Source organism: Bufo gargarizans, chromosome 8, assembly GCF_014858855.1.
Source record: "Bufo gargarizans isolate SCDJY-AF-19 chromosome 8, ASM1485885v1, whole genome shotgun sequence".
NCBI classification, from domain to species: domain Eukaryota; kingdom Metazoa; phylum Chordata; class Amphibia; order Anura; family Bufonidae; genus Bufo; species Bufo gargarizans.
In genome coordinates this window covers 8,844,309-8,868,121 of record NC_058087.1, presented here as the reverse complement: position 1 = coordinate 8,868,121, position 23,813 = coordinate 8,844,309, and the positions used below count along the sequence as shown (strand labels likewise).

The window sequence follows — 23,813 nt, the reverse complement described above, 5'->3', positions numbered from 1 at the left end:
TGGCATTTGAGAAAATACATTTTAAATTACTATTACCTGTAAAGTGAATATCCAGGATTTTTTCGTTACCTTGGTTGATTTTTGTATGTAACAGGTTCTTGTTAACAGCAGTATTTTTCATAAATGTTATGTTCTACCCAGTCTTCTCCCTATTTTCTTCACTAACCCCAGCCCCCCACTAAATCCTCACTGTCCCATTCCTTCTATAACCCACTCTCTATCTACACTATCGACCCCCTTATTAGTATTACCCCCCCCCCCCCCCCCACAGATTCTAGTTTAAAAGCTCCTATGGGTGTTATCTTGTCAGTCAACAAGTATTCACCCTTTAACTTCTGCACAGGGATGTAAACTTTGCTGCAGGGGAACCACATGGCCTCTAGCTTCTGTAGTAGTTTCTATACGATTGACAGGTGATTCAAGTGGGTCTGAGACATCGGTGAAGGGGGTCATGCAAAATCATGATCAGGGACAAGCTGAGGTCATGCTGGCAGGGTATGTGTGATGCGGTAAAAGGTTTTAGGTCAGGGCAGGCAGTGAGGGGTCAATACAGAGGTCAGGAGAAGGCCAATTCAGGCATTTGGAAGTTCATAAACCAGTAAAAGGGCAGAAAGTCGGTACATGGGCAGGCATCAGAACAGACACCTTTGCAGAATACTAGGACACTAGAAATGTTTTTGTTCAGGTTGGTACCCTCCCACAGGGGTAGGTACCTTAAGTACCTCAAGGTTACCAGTCATAGGCTGGTGAAGATTAAAGCATACAGGGGCTGGCCCTTTAATGGCCTGTGGGACCGTGCTAGCATGCCCTACAGGCAGAAGAGGAGAGGCTTGGCCACCAGGTGATCAGAATAACATGACAAAAACCTTCAGCTGTTCAAGTTTATAACTCAGGAACTAAATTATAATACACAATTTGCCAGTCGTATTAAAAATTGTGCTGGAGTAAGAGTTTGGCTACTCTTCAGGTAGTCCATGTGCAAGAAAAGCAAATCAACATTAGCCATAACCTGGCATAGATCTTTGCTTTGATTTATTGCAGTTTATGGTGTAAAATATGGTAAATCTGTCAATCCACAGGAGGCCCCTCCTTCTCACTAAGCCCTGAAAGCTTTTTATGAAAGTGGCAAAAGAGGCATATCATTTAAAAAGTTGCAATTTTTTGTAGAAAGACGTGTGTTTGCCGACATTTGTGGCTTTTTGTACACCAACAAAACTAGTGCATGTCACATTATATATTACCCACATATCCAGCTATATTTACCGTACTATTACCATATAGACCGAGAAAGAAACTAGAGTTCAGTGAATTGAATCCAATGAATTTCATCAAAGCCGAATTTCCTTGTGTTTTATGGTAGCAAATCAATTTAACATGAAATAGTGTAAAAAAACGAAAAAAATTATACTTACCTGACCAATTTTGTCCCAACGGGCCGGCCACTGCCCTTTTGATGGGTGGTGTCGTATGACGTCAGCACGCTGGCCGGCGTGACAACATCATCTCGATCCAAAAGCAAGATGGCGGTGGCCGGCCTGTAGCAAGCAAATTTTTTTTCTGCTAATTTTACACAGTTTTTACCCTCTGCCGCAATCATTTCTGAACATGGAATCTGAAGGGTACAATGATGGAGAGCGGCGCTATAGTCGCTCCCTGTCAGGGCATCCACTACTTGCAAAAAAATGTGCTTCATGACGAATTAATACATCACAAAGCATTTTTAATTTTTTTATTTGGCAAAGCAGCCGAATCAAATTTTCCAAAATTCACTTATCTCTAAAAGAAACCGTTAAACCTTGGTCTTGGAACCAAGTTACAGTTCTAAAGAGAATTAAAACTCTCATCTTACAGGACTTTATTTGCGCTAAGGCCTAAATTTGCAAAAAGAATAAGGGCTTATGCACTCAATCATATTTTGCAACCATGTTCAAGATCTTTTATGGATTGCACATAAACCCATTCATTTCTATGGGTTCACATAAAAACAAAGAGCATACGAAGGTGATCCGCGTGCTGTCCGCATCCTTATATCCGTTACACAAATTATAAAACATGTCTTAATTTTGTCTATATTCTTCACAAGAAAAGATAGCTCTAGTCATGGAGTGCGAAAAATACGGATTGCACATGGAAGTTTCCTGTATTTTGTGTGTATCTGTGGTTTGCGGACAGCAATACGGACATAGTCGTGTGCATGAAGCCTAAAAGTGTTTTTCTCCAAAATGCAACAACTGATTAGAAATAGTGTTGAGCATGAATATTCGAATCGCTAATTTTAATCGTGAATATATTACATTACCGATTTTTGCAAACAAGTGAACAATGACTGGAGATCACAAATTATCAAATTTGCGAATTTATGGCAAATATTTGGAAAATTATTTGCAAAATATCGCAAATTTGAATATTGCCTATGCCGCTCATCACAATTTTTTACAGAAATCAGTCTAATCAGCAGGATCAACTCTACCAGGCAGTAAGGCCAGTTTAATTTGGTTGATCCTGCTGACAGGTGCTCTTTAAAGGGAACCTGTCACCAGTTTTATGGTGTCCTAACTAAGGGCAACATAAATAAGTGACTGATTCTCTTAGCAAAATGCTGGGTCACTTTCTTTAATTGACCCAGTCAATCTGCCAACATCCTGTATTGAAAAGCTCCAGCTGATAATGATGAGTCATGAATATTTATGAGCTCCTGACTCTCCCCGCCCACCTGCTGCTGAATGACAGTTTGTTTCCATATGAATCAGCAGCAGGTGGGCAGGGGAGTGGCTATAGCTCTGAATTAAATATACGCTGGACTCACTGATATCACGCTGGACTCAAATCAGCTCATTAGCATGTGGCATCTTTGTGTGTATTATGAGGTAACCATCTGTCACACCAGTAAGTGAATACATCTAAGGTACTTTTTAGTAGTTAATGATTGTATATAATTAGTTAGATTATAATCAAATATCCACATGATAGGTTCCCTTTAACATTCAGCAAAGGCTGGAGACCACTGATCTGCACACCATAAGAAGAATTTGTGTGGTGTTAAGAACATGGTGATCTATGGCCAAATTTAGTTCTCACAAGGTTTCTAGGGTCTTATGTTTAACAGTGACAATAGTTTAGTGTACAAGAAATGGTGGGCAATTCATTATAATGCAACATTTACAAATCCTACCTGCTGACATAGATAAAAGTCCAAGGAGATACGGCGTACAATGCTAGAGATTAGTTAACCGCGATGTCCTAATGATGTTCTCCAATTAAACTGCAGACGAGACGTGCATCCTGTTTAACCGACAGCTCATTTTCTTACGTAGTTTAATGCAGTAATTTGCAAATTCCATAAGAATTCCTCGTTGGGAGACGTCTTTCTTACGAATGGGATAATTTGATGTTTTCAAACACATGAGATAGAAATAGCAGAAATTACCATCTTTCAGAGATTAAAATGCAAAGGAAATTGCCATAACAACAGTTAAGAAGAAGTTGCAGGAAGCTTGTTGATCCCAACGCATTGACGTAATAGTGTATATAAATTGACAAGCGCTCAACAATAACATGGCCACCTAGTGGCAACATCATTATACCTGCTGGTTTGATAAATTGTAAAGAGGACTCACACTAACAACTGGTAATTCTCCTTCCCACTTATGACTCTAAATCTCAAGAACATATTGATCTGTAATATCTTTATATGCATTGTGCCTTCCAATACCATAAATAGCCTTTTTTTTTTTAGCAAACCTTTATACAAAATGATAATTCTTTTCCAATGAGTAAAACAAAATATATAAAATCATAGTAGTAGTAGCAATAGTAGAAGTAGTAGTAGTACTAGTAGTAGTAGCTGCAGTAGCAGTAGTAGTATTAGTGGTACTAATAGTAGCAGTAAAAGTAGTAGTAGTAATAGTAGCAGTAGCAACAGTATCATTAGTGATTTTAATAGTAGTAGTAGCAGTGGTAGTAGTAGTAATAGCAGCAGTAATAAGAGTCAGAGGTGTACCAGCCAAAGACCTTACAGGGAAATTTCCAGATAGGTTGATTGCCTATTCGCCACCGATGACATCCTCATGGCTGCCAGTTGGGAACATAACAATGTGATGCTCTCAGCATTAATACTAGGAGCATCAGGTACTTATACACCAGACCAGCGGCTGCAGATGGCCTGCTGAATATGGCGGAGAGGGTGGCAATATTATTTGCTGTACTGTGGTATTTAGTTCTGCAGAGCGGGATTGCTGCCACTCCTACATCTGTTGTAAGTATTAACAAGTTTTAGTAGTAGCAGTAGTAGCAGAAGATGCATTAGTTGAAGCAATAGTAGTAGTAGTAGCAGTAGTAGTAGTAGCAGCAGTAGTAGTAGTAGAAATAGTAGCAGTACTAGTAGTAGCAGTAGAAGTAAGAACAGTAGTACTAGTAGCAGCAGTAGTAGTAGCAATTGTAGTAGTATTAGTAGAAACCGTAGAAGTAGTAGCATTAGTAATAGTAGTAGTAGCAGCAGAAGTTGTAGTAGTAGCAGTAGAAGTAGTAGCAGTAGTGGTAGTAGTAGTAGTAACAGCAGTAGTTGTAGTAGTAGTAGAAGAAAAAGTAGTAGTAAGAGCAGTAGTAGTATTAGTCGTAGGTAGTAGTAGTAGTAGTAGCAATAGTAGTAATAGTAGTAGCAGTAGTAGCAGCAGCAGTAGTAGCAGCAGAAGTAGCAGTATTAGTAGTAGCAGTAGTAGTATTAGTAGTAGCAATAGTAGTAATAGCAGTAATAGTAGCAGTAGTAGTAATAGTAGTAGCAGTAGTAGTATAAGAAGCAATAGTAGTAATATCAGTAGTAATAGTAGTAGTATTAGTAGTGGTGGCATTATTTATATTTTTCTATGCAACTTTGTACATTAAAAAACATTACTGAAATATTACAGGTTTTATTCTGACCTCTGAGGCTAGCCATAATCAATGCTTGTTTGGCTGCCTATCTTATTTAGCCCCTCCATGAATTTGCATGCTCGGCTCAGCCTAGTATCGATGTGTTCTGAATGAGGGCATATGAACACAAATGTATTTTTTTTATCCACATTTTTTGTGGGTCGGATACAGACCCATTCACTTGAATGGGGCTCCAAAAGATGCAAACAGCACTGCAGGGTAATGATGAGTTCTCACTCCATTTACTTGAGTGGAGCAAGTACTTATAATTATACTACGCCGCCACTACAGACGAGACGACACGTAGTATAATGACATGGAGTGCTGCCTCTTCATGAAACAGCTGATCGGCGGGGGTGTCGGGTGTCGGACCCCACCGATCAAAGACCTATCCTGAGGATAGGTCATTAATATAAATCGCTGCACAACCCCTTTAAGACTCAATATAGGACTGATATTTTCCCTTTATAGAAATTACTTTTTAGCAGGGGCTGTGTACCTTAGTTATTATTTTTTTTTTTTACCAGAAATAAAATATTGCCAGTGTAAAGAAATACCCTATACATTTCCAGACATAAATTCTTATCTTCTGCTCACGGAGTACCGGGATGTTTGAGAAGGGCATCGGTGTGATCAACATGCTCCCATGAAATCAAACCTGTTATTTTTGTCTCTTGGGTATTGCTTTTTCATACATTGTATACCATATACTGAAATCGTATAGATTGCAGCATTCTCAGATTTTCCACTAGAATCAATAAAATTGTACTTTTGCAATACAGAAGCAAAATATGATGTGTTGTAGCCTCCATTTACCAAACCGGGATGAACACTAATCTGTGCATTTTATTTTATCCTCTACGTTTTCTAAATTTCACATTTTGCTTCAGTTGGTTGGGCGTCTGTGTGATGCTGCAGAATACTAATATTCTAGGAAGTGAGGTACACTGAGATTTAAAAAAATCAAACAGAGAAGGAAAATAATAATAATTTTTATTTATTTTTTCCTTTTCAGCTCCCAATCCTTGTGCTGCTGGTAACGGGAGGGGTCCGTGTTCCCACTTGTGTTTGATCAATTTTAACAGAACAGCTGCTTGCTCCTGTCCTCATCTGATGAAATTATCCTCCGATAAAAGGACTTGTCGTGGTAAGAAATGTTATTTTAAATTTGAGAGGTACACACCTGAGCCTACAAAGATATTGCACTGTACCGTTATTATTAGTTACCTAAAGGTAGTGTCAGCTCCTTAGGTACCTCCCTATTGCTGTGGTGGCTTGCCTTGGCTTTTCTCAATTAAAGAGACACTTCCATAAAATTTTATTTTTATAAATTTTTATAAAACTATAGTACATGTGACTATTTTATATATTTGGATTTTTTTATATTATAACATTGGGTGGATGCTTTTCTGGATATAATTTTTTGAATTCACTCCATGTATTCTAATTCCCGTCCTGTCTCTTAAACTTCCTCTATGGACTTTTAGCCCAGCAAACAATATTACTTAGCGTAACTCTCTCAGTCAGGCCATCACTGGGACCACAGTTTGTGTGTTCATCAGGTGTTCTCCTACTCAACTTGTATATTTATTGGTTTTTATTGCAAAACCCAGGATAAAATCTATAGTATTTGTACTTGGTAAACCAATTTTTTATTCATACTTCAGGTATAGACCACAAATCTAACCACTAAATGTAATAGAAAAAGTAAAAAAAAAATAGCGTCAAAAACTTTATTGGCTCATCTCTAATGGGTTTGCCCTTATTTAATGTTATGACATTACTAGGATATTCCATAATGTTATGTGGGTGTCCAAATTATAGGACCCCAAGGCCTCTTTCACATGGACGTCACGTGTGAGGGCCGGATAAGAAGCGGGTGTGCGCGATTTTTCCACACGAGTGCAAAGCGTTTTAATGCGTTTTGCATGCACATGAGAAAAATCGGCATGTTTGGTACCCAGACCCAAACCTGGACTTCACAGAAGTTCTGGTTTGGGTTAGGTGTTCTGTAGGTTATAAGGGAAAATAATAGCATTCTTAATAGAGAATGCTTAGTAAAATAGGGATGGAGGGGTTAAAAAAAATATATAAATTAAATTAAACTCACCTCATCCACTTGTTCGCGCAGCCTGGCTTCTCTTCTTCTTCTTCTTCTTTGATGACCTGGGAGAAAAGGAACTGTGGTGATGTCACTGCGCTTATCACATGGTATGTCACATGATGGATCATGTGATGGACCATGTGATGAGCGTAGTGACATCACCAAAGGTCCTTTTCTCCCAGGTCATCAAAGAAGAAAAATGAAGACGGGCCGGGCTGCGCGAACAAGTGGATGAGGTGAGTTTAAGAATTTAGAATGCTATTATTTTCCCTTATAACCATGTTATAAGGGAAAATAGTAAAGATCAGGTCCCCATCCCGATCGTCTCCTAGCAACCATGTGTGAAAAATCGCACCGCATCTGCACTTGCTTGCGGATGCTTGCGATTTTCACGCAGCCCCATTAACTTCTATGGGGCCTGCGTTGCATGAAAAACGCAGAATATAGACCCTGCTGCAATTTTCACACAATGAATAAGTGATGCGTGAAAACAATCACTCAAGTACACAGCCACATAGAAATGAATGGGTCCGGATTCAGTGCGGTTGCAATGCGTTCACGTCACGCATTGCACCCGCGCGGAAAACTCGCCCGTGTGAAAGGGGCCTAAAGGTTCCTAGAATACACAGCCTCCTGTGCAGACCAAAAACAGCTCCATTCAAGTGCAGCTGGTGAGAACATTACCATGCGTTCAGCCCTTCTCTCCACCTAAATTGGAATTGGCATGAGGAGACATTGCTGCGCGCCAGGCAACCATCCAACGGCCAGCAACTTTTGTGTGCATGCTCTATTAATGAAAATAGTACACCTGCACTATACTTACTGGACAGCAGACATGGAGCAGGTTCTCTCCATACCCAAGGTCAAATTGGGCAGGAGACAGACACAGGAAACCATGTTAACTAGCACTGCAACTTATTCAAAAAAGTCAGATGGGAACTATAAGGCTAGGGTTACATGGTGACATGTGTCACACAACTTCTTTTCACAGAGAATTCATTCAACATTTTTTTTAATCAATGGTGTTGCACTGCGAAATGCTTAAATTGTGACACAACAGTCACAAAAAATCCATCCAAGTTGGATTTTGTGCGTCTGTCATGTTGCAGTACAACACCATTGACTATTGTTACAAAAAAATATTGCACAATACCTGTTGCAGTGTAGTTGTACTCTTACTTTCAAGTGATATGTGTCACCGTGTAGCCCTAGCCTTATGCAGGAGCCACATGACAATCGTGGCTATGACCAAAGACCTCTGTGCAGAAGTGCAGCTACTCAACTAAAAAGCATTGCAGCACAACTCCAAAGTGGCAGATACCGCCACCTCAGAATCTAAAAAAAATCCAATCCTGCAGATTTTTTACAGTTCTGGTGGCCACAGTCGAAGCAACCTGTGAAATGCACTGCGGCGGCATTCACTTCAATGGCTGCAATGCTACAGCTACCCAGCAATCTTTGGTTGTGGGATGGGTGTTGACACCAAGATTGTTCAGCCTTAGAAAAGGTGGTCAGTGATACCTCCATGAAGACAGCCATGAAGGACCAGTGCGTGGTCCATTTTTTACTGCCCGTTTCACAGACACTGTGCAGCTAAAAAATAATTTTCCAAGCAATTCTTCCTAAGCCCTTATTCACGCATCAGTGTTTCGGTCAGTGATTCACATCAGTGATTTTGAGCTAAAACCAGGTGCGGTTCTAAAAACAGAACAGGTGCCAAATATTTCCCTTAGGGCTTATGCCCATGAACGTAAGGGCTCAGTGCTCATGCTGCAGACCACAAATTGTGGTCTGCAATGCACGGGCACCGACCGTGGGAAAACCGCATGCGGATTGCAGACCCATTCACTTGGATGGGGTCCGCGATCCGCATCCGATGATCCACACTGCAAAAAAGTATTGCATGCACTAATCTGTGTGTAGGCTTCACGCCTGGTTTTGGCTCACAATCACTGATGGAAAATACTGACGTGTGAATGAGGCATGATGGCATCCTCGTTGCGTCTGTGGTTTTCACGGACTCATAGACTATAATGGCGTGATGGATCTGTGAACACGGACAAAATAGAGCACAGATCCATGGATTGTGAATGAGGCTTTACTAGAGAATTTTTTTTTAATGTATTTTATTTATATTTTATTATAATTATTATTGTAACAATTATTAATAATCAATGTTTTTACCCAAGTTGCCTCCACTGCTCTTTTATGAGTTGATATAATTCAAATCTAGGTCTAATTTATTATATTACTATTGTTAGAATTGTTAGAAGTGTTATCATTGGCATTATTATTATTATTATTATTATTATTTATTACACACAATAACAATAACATGAACCAATGAGGCATGTCTATATTTAGAATCATAAAGCCATTTCCGGGCAGAGTTAATGTTTCCGCCAGGTTCCTGTCATTTGCGTTATTCATTCCTAACCTCTCATAGCTTACAGGCACAAATCCCATTTGTCATGCTTATTTTCCTCTAGCAGCCAATTTGAAACTTCTGCTGCTGAAGATAACTACGCAAATAGCCTATTTTTGGTCAATATTAAGCACAATTTAAACTGGTGGACTCACAGCTGCAGTTTGTAGTCCCTAGAAAATTGTGCAGAAATACATGAAATACATATTTTTTTTTTCCTAGACAGAAGTTTTGATAACAGCATGTGTTGTATTTGATAGCATATGTTTGTATCATTCTACATTGAGCTACTTTGTAAGGCAATGTTCATTTCAATAATAATCTCAATTCCCTTTCTGAAAATGTAATTCTAACAAAGCATAAGAGGGAATTGCAATACACTGGTTATTATATACAATAGGTTCACCATCGTTCCTTAACCCTTAGAGGACCTTGTGATTTTCTGTTTTTTAATTTTCATTTTTCACTTGCTGCCTTCCCAGAGTCATAACTTTTTTAATTTTTATGGAGCCTTATCAGGGCTTTTTTTTTTTTTTTCACAGGACAAGTTGTAATTTCTAATAGCACAATATACAGTTGCATACAAGGTAGTGGGAAGTGGAAAAAATTGGGTGAATTGGGAAAAAATGCACTTCTGGCATATTATTTTTATTTTTTTAAATTAATTTATTTATTTTTTACGGTGTTCGCTATGCAGCAAATTGCGGTCTGCAATGCACGGGCAACTTTCGTGGGGCAGGCGCATGGGGATCACAGACCCATTCACTTGAATGGGTTCGCGGTTCCTCCGTTCCACAAAAAGATAGAGCATGTTCTATCTTCTTGCGGTGCAGAGGCACGGAACAGGAACCCCAGAAAGCACTTTCTAGTGCTTGCGTAATGTTACGTTCATTCCATGCTTCCGCTATGCATCTCCGGATTTGCGGACCTATTGAAATGAACGGGTCCACATCCGTGATGTGGAATGACAACGGAATGGTGCCCATGTATTGCGGATCAGAAAATGCAGTCCGCAATACGGGAACGGGACACCAATGGTCGTGGGAACGAGCCCTAAGAGTGTGGGAAGCAAGGAAGGAAGGTTGCAAAGGCTATGGAAGAAGGAAAGCACACACAAGGCAGCTTGAAGTGGGTATAGGCTGTTTACATGTGTTGAGGAAAACCAGACCACCCATGGCTTAATCTGCTGGTGGAACATGAATAAATAAAACACTTCTCATCAGTGTCTCTCAGCGCAAGGGAAAAGGGATCCATTATAAGCTATAAAAATAATGACAACAACAGCATCCTGGACACACAGATCTTCCATCCAGCATGTATTACTTTGGGACAGGCCCATATTAGAAAAGTCTGAAACTAGGATCTGGATGCAAACTGCATAAAAATTGCTGCTTAACCCTATTCTAATAACTACTAGCATATAAAATGATCTTTGGCTACTTTTATGTATCTAACGTGCCCTTTAACTCATTGATTTATTACGATGTTACTGGAACATTTTCCTTGTTCATGTCATTGCTTACAATCAGTCCTAAAAAAAAAAAGATAAATATGCAACTGTTTCACAATTTATATATTTTTTATTTTACAGAAATGAAAAAATTCTTGATCTATGCAAGAAGGTCTGAGATCCGAGGAGTGAGCATCGACAACCCATATTTCAACTTTATAACAGCTTTTACTGTCCCGGATATTGATGATGTCGCAGTGGTTGACTTTGATGCCGGTAGAAGAGAGATTATATTGGACTGATGTAAAAACCCAAACAATCAAACGTGCTTTTATTAATGGAACAAGCCTAGAGACAGTGATTTCAGGAGGTAAACCTTCAAACTTTATTCTGTTTTTAAAATGGATATTGTGGGCCCCCTGTCATATATTATATACAGTGGATAAAAAAGTCTACACACCCCTGTTAAAATGTAATCACAGTTACTGTGATGTAAAAAAATTGAGACACACATTTTGATTTGCCCACTCTTCTGTCAGATTGCGAGGGCATCTTCTGTGCACAGCCCTCTTCAAATCACCCTACAGATTTCCAATCATATTCAGGTATGGGCTCTGGCTGGGCCATTCCAAAACTTTCATCTTCTTCTGATGAAGCCATTCCTTTCTTGATTTGGATGTACTGTATGCTTTGGGTCGTTGTCATGCTGTAAGATGATGTTCCTCTTCATGTTCAGTTTTTAGCAGAAGCCTGAAGGTTTTGTACCAATATTGACTGGTATTTGGAACTGTTCATATTTCCCTTTAGCTTAACTAAGGCCCCAGTAACAGCTGAAGAAAAACAGCCCAAAGCATGATGCTGCCACTACAATGCCTTCCTGTGGGTATGGTGTTATTTTGGTGAAGTGCACTGTTGTTTTGGAGCCAAACATATCTGTTGGAATTATGGCCAAAAAGTTAAACTTATCAGACCATAACATTTTTTCCCAAATGCTTTTTGGAGACTTCAGATGTGTTAGCCTGGGTTGGATGTTTTTCTTCATAAGAAAAGTCTTTCATCTTGCCACTCTACCCCATGGTCCAGACATATGAAGAATACGGGAAATTGTTGTCACATGTACCACACAGCCAGTACTTGCCAGATATTCCTTCAGCTCCTTTATTGTTGCTGTAGGCCTCTTGGTCGCCTCCCAGGCCAGTTTTCTTCTCGTCTTTTCATCAATTTTGGAAGGACGTCCAGCTCTTGGTAATGTCACTGTTGGCTTTTGCTGTGGGATGCGACTATGAAAATTTCAGGAAAGACCAACTAGAGCTGCTGGACTTTATTTGGGGTTTAATCAAGGGTTTATTTGGGGTTAATCAGAGGCACTTTAAATGATGGCAGGTGTATGCTGCATGTATGCTGACTCCTATTTAACATGCACATCTATGCAACCACATTACTACGTTATATATATATATATATTTTTTTTTCTTTTCTCCACCTAAAAGATTTCAGTTTGTTTTTCAATTAAGTTGTACAGTTTACGGGTCACATTAAAGGTGGAAAAAGTTCTGAAATTATTTATCTTTGACAATTTTTTTTACAGCACAGAAACCTGACATTTTAACAGGGGTGTGTAGACTTTTTATATCCACTGTATGTAAATTATTACAGCATTAGGGCAAAAGGAGAAGTTTATTGGAGAAAACTATACAATTAAAAGTAGTCTCTAGTACCCTGTTGGGCCGTCTGTAGCCTGTGCAGTACCCTAGTACATGGGGTATCTTCAAATGCTTTGTTCCTATTGTAATATTATGCTATGTTTATGCATACCCAGCATGACTTGGTATGGTTGGCAGGGACAGAGTTAGCCAACCTGTTCCTCCATTCTTGTCAGGAGTGGACTACTCCAACTTCCTGCCTAGAAGGGAAGTAGTGTAGTAAGTGAGAATATAGGAAGCAAGTCCATGTGTTCCTTCTCCTTGGGCCTGTGGATCTAGAGACTGATTTCTGTGAAAGTTGTTGCTTGTGAGGGAATAGAAATAAGACACCCATCACAGTTCACCATATCCTAGCCAGATGTGCCTCTACAATCTATATCTCCCAGTGGAAACTACTGACACAATTGCCAGATTACAGTCACTAACCAGAGATTCTAGAGAGAGTTTAGCATACTAAGATACCATACCAAGAATGCCATTATCTCTCACTGTGCCAGCCTCCATATCTCACCATCTGGGGAAAGGATTTGCACTGTATACAGATTAATGTTGGATACACTACAACTCCTATTTATCACTCAGTAAAAACAGACATTTATTCTTCTACCACTGGCCTGGTTTCCTGACGCCTACCACACCATACACTGGCCATTGTACTTCTGCACCTCCCGTCTTGCACCCATGCAACCACCAACATCAAGTGCACCCCAAACTACCATAAGGCACTAGCCCCAACTACAGGAAGTCCAGCAAGGGAAAAAATGGTGAAACCTCTTCTCACTGAATCAGCTGTAGGGAGCAACGGTGTGAGAGAAACCATTGTAACACATCCTATAGTCAGAGCCACTACCACTTCCAACCTCCGCTTCGGCTCCTCAAGAGCTTGCGGCACTTGGATACATGATGCAGGTTCTGTATGGTATCCTGCAACACATTTAACCATAGATGTTGTAGCTGGGCCTGTAGATTGCTGAAGCTGATACCTCAGCTGGTCTCATAAATGTTCAATTGACAATAAATCAGACAACCTGGCAGACTGAGGAAGTTGCAATCTGGCAGAGACTTATGGGAAACCCTTTCTGTGTGTAGGCAAGCATTATTCTGCTGAAAAATGCAAGCCTGCCATTAGAGGCAAAGCAGTTGGCCGCAGGATGTCCTATTGCTGAGTTCGCTGAGTTCTTAGCTGCTTAAAGGAACTGGCTCATTTTTGTTTTTGCATTTTTGCTGTTTCCTCCCAACATTCCAGAGCCATAACTTTTAAAAGTTTCCATTCACAAAGGCCTATGAGTGCCTTTTTTTTTGTGGGACAAGTTGTCTTTTATAATGACACCATTTAATTTACCTCAGCTTGTATTGGAAGAGAGGAAAAAAAAATAGCGAGGTGAAACTGAAAATAAACTTTGCAATTCTGCAAAATGTTTGGGGTTTTGTTTTTAAGACGTTCACTCTGCACTAAAAATGACATAATGTCCTAACTCTGTGAGTCAGTATGGTGATAAAAGAATTGTTGTTTTGTTTTACTAAATAAAAACCTTTGAAAGAATAAAAAGTTTTATATGAATCACCATATTCTGACACCTTTAACTTTTTTTATATTGCCATGTAAAGAGCTGTTTGAGGGCTTGATTTTGCGGGGCGAACTGTAGTTTTAATTAGTACCAGTTTTGGGTATGTAAGACTTTTTGATAACTTTGTATTTGATTTTTGGGAGTACAAAGTGACTGAAAAATAATAAATTATGAATTTTTCTGTTGCGCTGTTCGCTGTACAGAAAAAATATCTTTATAGGTTAATATGAATATAGTGATACCTGTAATTTTTTATTTTTATGTTTTACTGTTTTTTTTTATATGTAAGATAGGGAAAGGTGATTTAATTTTTTAAATATTTTTGTGTTGTTGTTTTTTATTCTTTTACGGCTGTCATGGCAACCGATAAAAGCCCTGTGATTTCATCCCAGGGGCTTCTGTTGGAAGGTAGAGGGAGCCCCCTCTCTCTGCTTAACCCCACATATGCCACAGTCGACAATTGACAGTGGCATCTTAGGGGGTTAAATGACAGGGCTCAGTGTCATCAATGATCCCAGTCATTGCGGCCAGGTGCTCGCTACATATATCCCCTTAACTCTAATTACGTACATGCACTAAGAGGTTAGTAACCCTCTTTTCATTACTAAGGATATCCAACTGTCTTATGTGATGCCTCCCCCTCGGATCATCCCACCAGCAAATTTTATTTCCATAATCAAACCTGACTGTCATGGGATCCTAAACAGAACCTGCATTTGTCGCTAAAGACAATACAGTTCCATTACTTAGCAGTCCAGGATTCTCATATACTACACCACTGCAATTGAAGGTGTTGGTGGCTGGCAGTGGTGTAGTATATGAGAAACCTGGACTGCTGTAATTGGCACCTTTAACACCAAATTTCTTTCTGCTAATTGCCTGGAACAGGTCAGGACAGAGACAAGGGTGTGCAGTGAAGGTGCCACCTTCTGGATGGTGGGCAGCAAAATTGTGGGAGCTGCTATTGCTTGTCGACGGAACAATCCTCTACTGGTGGTCTGTCTGGGCCGTCTGGAGCCTGTTTGCTATTGATGTGACCTCACATAATCACCGCTCCCAACACATCCTAATAGCTAGGCTAAAATTGCCTAGATGGAGGGCAGTTAATTGAATAAACAATCCAGTCCAATGATGGACCTCCTCTCAAATTCTGTCAGCTGGGCAAAATGTCTTTGTGTGTGTACTAAAAGTATTTCTAGCACCTAATCATATCTTACTAAATTATATATATATATATATATATATATATATATATATATATATTGTAGTTACATTAGTTACATTTAGAAAATAAACTGATAAATAGTTTTTTCTGGGGGGAGTTAAAAGTATTTCAAGTATAGCAAAAAATGTCACTATGTTGCTTATTATGAGTTTTATTTCAAGGTATCTGAGGGGTACTATTACTATTTATGGAGAACTTTTAGTAAGCATAATAACTTTTAAAGGCCCTGCAATAATCTGTTGGGAAAAGGGTATACGAATAGGGATGAGCGAACTCGAACTGTATAGTTCGGGTTCGTACCGAATTTTGGGGTGTCCGTGACACGGACCCGAACCCGGACATTTTCGTAAAAGTCTGGGTTCGGGTTCGGTGTTCGTCGCTTTCTTCGCGCTTTTGTGACGCTTTCTTGGCGCTTTTTGAAAGGCTGCAAAGCAGCCAATCAACAAGCGTCATACTACTTGCCCCAAGAGGCCATCACAGCCATGCCTACTATTGGCATGGCTGTGATTGGCCAGAGCACCATGTGACCCAGCCTCTATTTAAGCTGGAGTCACATAGCGCCGCCCGTCACTCTGCTCTGATTAGCGTAGGGAGAGGTTGCGGCTGCGACAGTAGGGCGAGATTAGGCAGATTAACTCCTCCAAAGGACTTGATTAACTGATCGATCTGCAGCTGTGGATCATTGAGCTGCTGATCCTCAATTGCTCACTGTTTTTAGGCTGCCCAGACCGTTTGTCAGTCACATTTTTCTGGGGTGATCGGCGGCCATTTTGTGTCTTGTGGTGCGCCAGCACAAGCTGCGACCAAGTGCATTTAACCCTCAATGGTGTGGTTGTTTTTTGGCTAAAGCCTACATCAGGGTGAAGCTGTCACACCAAGTGCATTTAACCAGCAATAGTCTGTTCATTTTTTGGCCATATACAAAATCAGGGGCAAGCTGCGCCTGTCACCAAGTGCATTTAACCCTCAATGGTGTGGTTGTTTTTTGGCTAAAGCCTACATCAGGGTGAAGCTGTCACACCAAGTGCATTTAACCAGCAATAGTCTGTTCATTTTTTGGCCATATACTAAATCAGGGGCAAGCTGCGCCTGTCACCAAGTGCATTTAACCCTCAATGGTGTGGTTGTTTTTTGGCTAAAGCCTACATCAGGGTGAAGCTGTCACACCAAGTGCATTTAACCAGCAATAGTCTGTTTATTTTTTGGCCATATCCCAGTCTAATTCTGTCACTAAATCCATACCGGTCACCCAGCGCCTAAATACTAGGCCTCAAATTTATATCCCGCTAAATCTGTCCTTAGTGCTGTAGCTGGGCGAGTTATTTAGTGTCCGTTCAAGCACATTTCTTGTTCTGGGTTGAAATACAATTCCCAATTTAGCAATTTCATAATTTAGTGGTTTCTGCTATATCAGAGCTATTTGAAATCTATCCCTAAAAGGGTATATAATATTCAAGGTGCACATTGGGTCATTCAGAATAACTTCACACACACCCGCTACTGTGTATTTCCAAGTCTAATTCTGGCACTAAACCCATACCTGTCACCCAGCGCCTAAATACTAGGCCTCAAATTTATATCCAGCTAAATCTGTCCCTAGTGCTGTAGCTGGGCGAGTTATTTAGTGTCCGTTCAAGCACATTTCTTGTTCTGGGTTGAAATACAATTCCCAATTTAGCAATTTCATAATTTAGTGGTTTCTGCTATATCAGAGCTATTTGAAATCTATCCCTAAAAGGGTATATAATATTCAAGGTGCACATTGGGTCATTCAGAATAACTTCACACACACCCGCTACTGTGTATTTCCAAGTCTAATTCTGGCACTAAACCCATACCTGTCACCCAGCGCCTAAATACTAGGCCTCAAATTTATATCCCGCTAAATCTGTCCTTAGTGCTGTAGCTGGGCGAGTTATTTAGTGTCCGTTCAAGCACATTTCTTGTTCTGGGTTGAAATACAATTCCCAATTTAGCAATTTCATAATTTAGTGGTTTCTGCTATATCAGAGCTATTTGAAATCTATCCCTAAAAGGGTATATAATATTCAAGGTGCACATTGGGTCATTCAGAATAACTTCACACACACCCGCTACTGTGTATTTCCAAGTCTAATTCTGGCACTAAACCCATACCTGTCACCCAGCGCCTAAATACTAGGCCTCAAATTTATATCCCGCTAAATCTGTCCTTAGTGCTGTAGCTGGGCGAGTTATTTAGTGTCCGTTCAAGCACATTTCTTGTTCTGGGTTGAAATACAATTCCCAATTTAGCAATTTCATAATTTAGTGGTTTCTGCTATATCAGAGCTATTTGAAATCTATCCCTAAAAGGGTATATAATATTCAAGGTGCACATTGGGTCATTCAGAATAACTTCACACACACCCGCTACTGTGTATTTCCAAGTCTAATTCTGGCACTAAACCCATACCTGTCACCCAGCGCCTAAATACTAGGCCTCAAATTTATATCCAGCTAAATCTGTCCCTAGTGCTGTAGCTGGGCGAGTTATTTAGTGTCCGTTCAAGCACATTTCTTGTTCTGGGTTGAAATACAATTCCCAATTTAGCAATTTCATAATTTAGTGGTTTCTGCTATATCAGAGCTATTTGAAATCTATCCCTAAAAGGGTATATAATATTCAAGGTGCACATTGGGTCATTCAGAATAACTTCACACACACCCGCTACTGTGTATTTCCAAGTCTAATTCTGGCACTAAACCCATACCTGTCACCCAGCGCCTAAATACTAGGCCTCAAATTTATATCCCGCTAAATCTGTCCTTAGTGCTGTAGCTGGGCGAGTTATTTAGTGTCCGTTCAAGCACATTTCTTGTTCTGGGTTGAAATACAATTCCCAATTTAGCAATTTCATAATTTAGTGGTTTCTGCTATATCAGAGCTATTTGAAATCTATCCCTAAAAGGGTATATAATATTCAAGGTGCACATTGGGTCATTCAGAATAACTTCACACACACCCGCTACTGTGTATTTCCAAGTCTAATTCTGGCACTAAACCCATACCTGTCACCCAGCGCCTAAATACTAGGCCTCAAATTTATATCCCGCTAAATCTGTCCTTAGTGCTGTAGCTGGGCGAGTTATTTAGTGTCCGTTCAAGCACATTTCTTGTTCTGGGTTGAAATACAATTCCCAATTTAGCAATTTCATAATTTAGTGGTTTCTGCTATATCAGAGCTATTTGAAATCTATCCCTAAAAGGGTATATAATATTCAAGGTGCACATTGGGTCATTCAGAATAACTTCACACACACCCGCTACTGTGTATTTCCAAGTCTAATTCTGGCACTAAACCCATACCTGTCACCCAGCGCCTAAATACTAGGCCTCAAATTTATATCCAGCTAAATCTGTCCCTAGTGCTGTAGCTGGGCGAGTTATTTAGTGTCCGTTCAAGCACATTTCTTGTTCTGGGTTGAAATACAATTCCCAATTTAGCAATTTCATAATTTAGTGGTTTCTGCTATATCAGAGCTATTTGAAATCTATCCCTAAAAGGGTATATAATATTCAAGGTGCACATTGGGTCATTCAGAATAACTTCACACACACCCGCTACTGTGTATTTCCAAGTCTAATTCTGGCACTAAACCCATACCTGTCACCCAGCGCCTAAATACTAGGCCTCAAATTTATATCCCGCTAAATCTGTCCTTAGTGCTGTAGCTGGGCGAGTTATTTAGTGTCCGTTCAAGCACATTTCTTGTTCTGGGTTGAAATACAATTCCCAATTTAGCAATTTCATAATTTAGTGGTTTCTGCTATATCAGAGCTATTTGAAATCTATCCCTAAAAGGGTATATAATATTCAAGGTGCACATTGGGTCATTCAGAATAACTTCACACACACCCGCTACTGTGTATTTCCAAGTCTAATTCTGGCACTAAACCCATACCTGTCACCCAGCGCCTAAATACTAGGCCTCAAATTTATATCCAGCTAAATCTGTCCCTAGTGCTGTAGCTGGGCGAGTTATTTAGTGTCCGTTCAAGCACATTTCTTGTTCTGGGTTGAAATACAATTCCCAATTTAGCAATTTCATAATTTAGTGGTTTCTGCTATATCAGAGCTATTTGAAATCTATCCCTAAAAGGGTATATAATATTCAAGGTGCACATTGGGTCATTCAGAATAACTTCACACACACCCGCTACTGTGTATTTCCAAGTCTAATTCTGGCACTAAACCCATACCTGTCACCCAGCGCCTAAATACTAGGCCTCAAATTTATATCCCGCTAAATCTGTCCTTAGTGCTGTAGCTGGGCGAGTTATTTAGTGTCCGTTCAAGCACATTTCTTGTTCTGGGTTGAAATACAATTCCCAATTTAGCAATTTCATAATTTAGTGGTTTCTGCTATATCAGAGCTATTTGAAATCTATCCCTAAAAGGGTATATAATATTCAAGGTGCACATTGGGTCATTCAGAATAACTTCACACACACCCGCTACTGTGTATTTCCAAGTCTAATTCTGGCACTAAACCCATACCTGTCACCCAGCGCCTAAATACTAGGCCTCAAATTTATATCCCGCTAAATCTGTCCTTAGTGCTGTAGCTGGGCGAGTTATTTAGTGTCCGTTCAAGCACATTTCTTGTTCTGGGTTGAAATACAATTCCCAATTTTGCAATTTCATAATTTAGTGGTTTCTGCTATATCAGAGCTATTTGAAATCTATCCCTAAAAGGGTATATAATATTCAAGGTGCACATTGGGTCATTCAGAATAACTTCACACACACCCGCTACTGTGTATTTCCAAGTCTAATTCTGGCACTAAACCCATACCTGTCACCCAGCGCCTAAATACTAGGCCTCAAATTTATATCCAGCTAAATCTGTCCCTAGTGCTGTAGCTGGGCGAGTTATTTAGTGTCCGTTCAAGCACATTTCTTGTTCTGGGTTGAAATACAATTCCCAATTTAGCAATTTCATAATTTAGTGGTTTCTGCTATATCAGAGCTATTTGAAATCTATCCCTAAAAGGGTATATAATATTCAAGGTGCACATAGGTTCATTCAGAATAACTTCACACACCCGCTACTGTGCATTTCCAAATCTAATTCTGTCACTAAACCCATACCTGTCACCCAGCGCCTAAATACTAGGCCTCAAATTTATATCCCGCTAAATCTGTCCCTAGTGCTGTAGCTGGGCGAGTTATTTAGTGTCCGTTCAAGCACATTTCTTGTTCTGGGTTGAAATACAATTCCCAATTTAGCAATTTCATAATTTAGTGGTTTCTGCTATATCAGAGCTATTTGAAATCTATCCCTAAAAGGGTATATAATATTCAAGGTGCACATAGGGTCATTCAGAATAACTTCACACACCCGCTACTGTGCATTTCCAAATCTAATTCTGTCACTAAACCCATACCTGTCACCCAGCGCCTAAATACTAGGCCTCAAATTTATATCCCGCTAAATCTCTCGTTACCGCTGTCCTGTTGTGGCTGGGAAAGTTATTTAGTGTCCGTCAAAGCACATTTTTTGTTCTGGGTTGAAATACAATTCCCAATTTAGCAATTTCATAATTTAGTCGTTTCTGCTATATCAGAGCTATTTGAAATCTATCCCTAAAAGGGTAGATCATATTGAAGGTGCACATAGGGTCATTCAGAATAACTTCACACACACGCTTCTGTGCATTTCCAAGTCTAATTCTGTCACTAAATCCATACCGGTCACCCAGCGCCTAAATACTAGGCCTCAAATTTATATCCCGCTGAATTTGAATACAATACATTGGGCCAAATAATATATTTGTTGTTGTGGTGAACCATAACAATGAGAAAAACATCTAGTAAGGGACGCGGACGTGGACATGGTCGTGGTGGTGTTAGTGGACCCTCTGGTGCTGGGAGAGGACGTGGCCGTTCTGCCACATCCACACGTCCTAGTGTACCAACTACCTCAGGTCCCAGTAGCCGCCAGAATTTACAGCGATATATGGTGGGGCCCAATGCCGTTCTAAGGATGGTAAGGCCTGAGCAGGTACAGGCATTAGTCAATTGGGTGGCCGACAGTGGATCCAGCACGTTCACATTATCTCCCACCCAGTCTTCTGCAGAAAGCGCACAGATGGCGCCTGAAAACCAACCCCATCAGTCTGTCACATCACCCCCATGCATACCAGGGAAACTGTCTCAGCCTCAAGTTATGCAGCAGTCTCTTATGCTGTTTGAAGACTCCGCTGGCAGGGTTTCCCAAGGGCATCCACCTAGCCCTTCCCCAGCGGTGAAAGACATAGAATGCACTGACGCACAACCACTTATGTTTCCTGATGATGAGGACATGGGAATACCACCTCAGCATGTCTCTGATGATGACGAAACACAGGTGCCAACTGCTGCGTCTTTCTGCAGTGTGCAGACTGAACAGGAGGTCAGGGATCAAGACTGGGTGGAAGACGATGCAGGGGACGATGAGGTCCTAGACCCCACATGGAATGAAGGTCGTGCCACTGACTTTCACAGTTCGGAGGAAGAGGCAGTGGTGAGACCGAGCCAACAGCGTAGCAAAAGAGGGAGCAGTGGGCAAAAGCAGAACACCCGCCGCCAAGAGACTCCGCCTGCTACTGACCGCCGCCATCTGGGACCGAGCACCCCAAAGGCAGCTTCAAGGAGTTCCCTGGCATGGCACTTCTTCAAACAATGTGCTGACGACAAGACCCGAGTGGTTTGCACGCTGTGCCATCAGAGCCTGAAGCGAAGCATTAACGTTCTGAACCTGAGCACAACCTGCATGACCAGGCACCTGCATGCAAAGCATGAACTGCAGTGGAGTAAACACCTTAAAACCAAGGAAGTCACTCAGGCTCCCCCTGCTACCTCTTCTGCTGCTGCCGCCTCGGCCTATTCTGCTGCTGCCGCCTCGGCCTCTTCCTCCGCCTCTGGAGGAACGTTGGCACCTGCCGCCCAGCAAACAGGGGATGTACCACCAACACCACCACCACCACCTCCGTCACCAAGCGTCTCAACCATGTCACACGCCAGCGTTCAGCTCTCCATCTCACAAACATTTGATAGAAAGCGTAAATTCCCACCTAGCCACCCTCGATCCCTGGCCCTGAATGCCAGCATTTCTAAACTACTGGCCTATGAAATGCTGTCATTTAGGCTGGTGGACACAGACAGCTTCAAACAGCTCATGTCGCTTGCTGTCCCACAGTATGTTGTTCCCAGCCGGCACTACTTCTCCAAGAGAGCCGTGCCTTCCCTGCACAACCAAGTATCCGATAAAATCAAGTGTGCACTGCGCAACGCCATCTGTGGCAAGGTCCACCTAACCACAGATACGTGGACCAGTAAGCACGGCCAGGAACGCTATATCTCCCTAACTGCACACTGGGTAAATGTAGTGGCAGCTGGGCCCCAGGCGGAGAGCTGTTTGGCGCACGTCCTTCCGCCGCCAAGGATCGCAGGGCAACATTCTTTGCCTCCTGTTGCCACCTCCTCCTTCTCGGCTTCCTCCTCCTCTTCTTCCACCTGCTCATCCAGTCAGCCACACACCTTCACCACCAACTTCAGCACAGCCCGGGGTAAACGTCAGCAGGCCATTCTGAAACTCATATGTTTGGGGGACAGGCCCCACACCGCACAGGAGTTGTGGCGGGGTATAGAACAACAGACCGACGAGTGGTTGCTGCCGGTGAGCCTCAAGCCCGGCCTGGTGGTGTGTGATAATGGGCGAAATCTCGTTGCAGCTCTGGGACTAGCCAATTTGACGCACATCCCTTGCTTGGCGCATGTGCTGAATTTGGTGGTGCAGAAGTTCATTCACAACTACCCCGACATGTCAGAGCTGCTGCATAAAGTGCGGGCCGTCTGTTCGCGCTTCCGGCGTTCACATCCTGCTGCTGCTCGCCTGTCTGCGCTACAGCGTAACTTCGGCCTTCCCGCTCACCGCCTCATATGCGACGTGCCCACCAGGTGGAACTCCACCTTGCACATGCTGGACAGACTGTGCGAGCAGCAGCAGGCCATAGTGGAGTTTCAGCTGCAGCACGCACGGGTCAGTCGCACTACAGAACAGCACCACTTCACCACCAATGACTGGGCCTCCATGCGAGACCTGTGTGCCCTGTTGCGCTGTTTCGAGTACTCCACCAACATGGCCAGTGGCGATGACACCGTTATCAGCGTTACAATACCACTTCTATGTCTCCTTGAGAAAACACTTAGGGCGATGATGGAAGAGGAGGTGGCCCAGGAGGAGGAGGAGGAGGAGGAGGAAGAGGGGTCATTTTTAGCACTTTCAGGCCAGTCTCTTCGAAGTGACTCAGAGGGAGGTTTTTGGCAACAGCAGAGGCCAGGTACAAATGTGGCCAGCCAGGGCCCACTACTGGAGGACGAGGAGGACGAGGATGAGGAGGAGGTGGAGGAGGATGAGGATGAA

General features: G+C 41.5%; 1 protein-coding gene across 1 annotated transcript in view; it reads left to right on the top strand.

The window, feature by feature from the left end:
- LRP1B (LDL receptor related protein 1B) overlaps positions 1-23,813 on the top strand; it is a 1,294,122-nt gene that overhangs the window by 774,505 nt on the left and 495,804 nt on the right. The window contains 3 exon segments of the mRNA XM_044303104.1: positions 5,924-6,055; positions 11,029-11,165; positions 11,167-11,257. Of these exon segments, the coding sequence (XP_044159039.1) occupies positions 5,924-6,055; positions 11,029-11,165; positions 11,167-11,257 (360 nt within the window).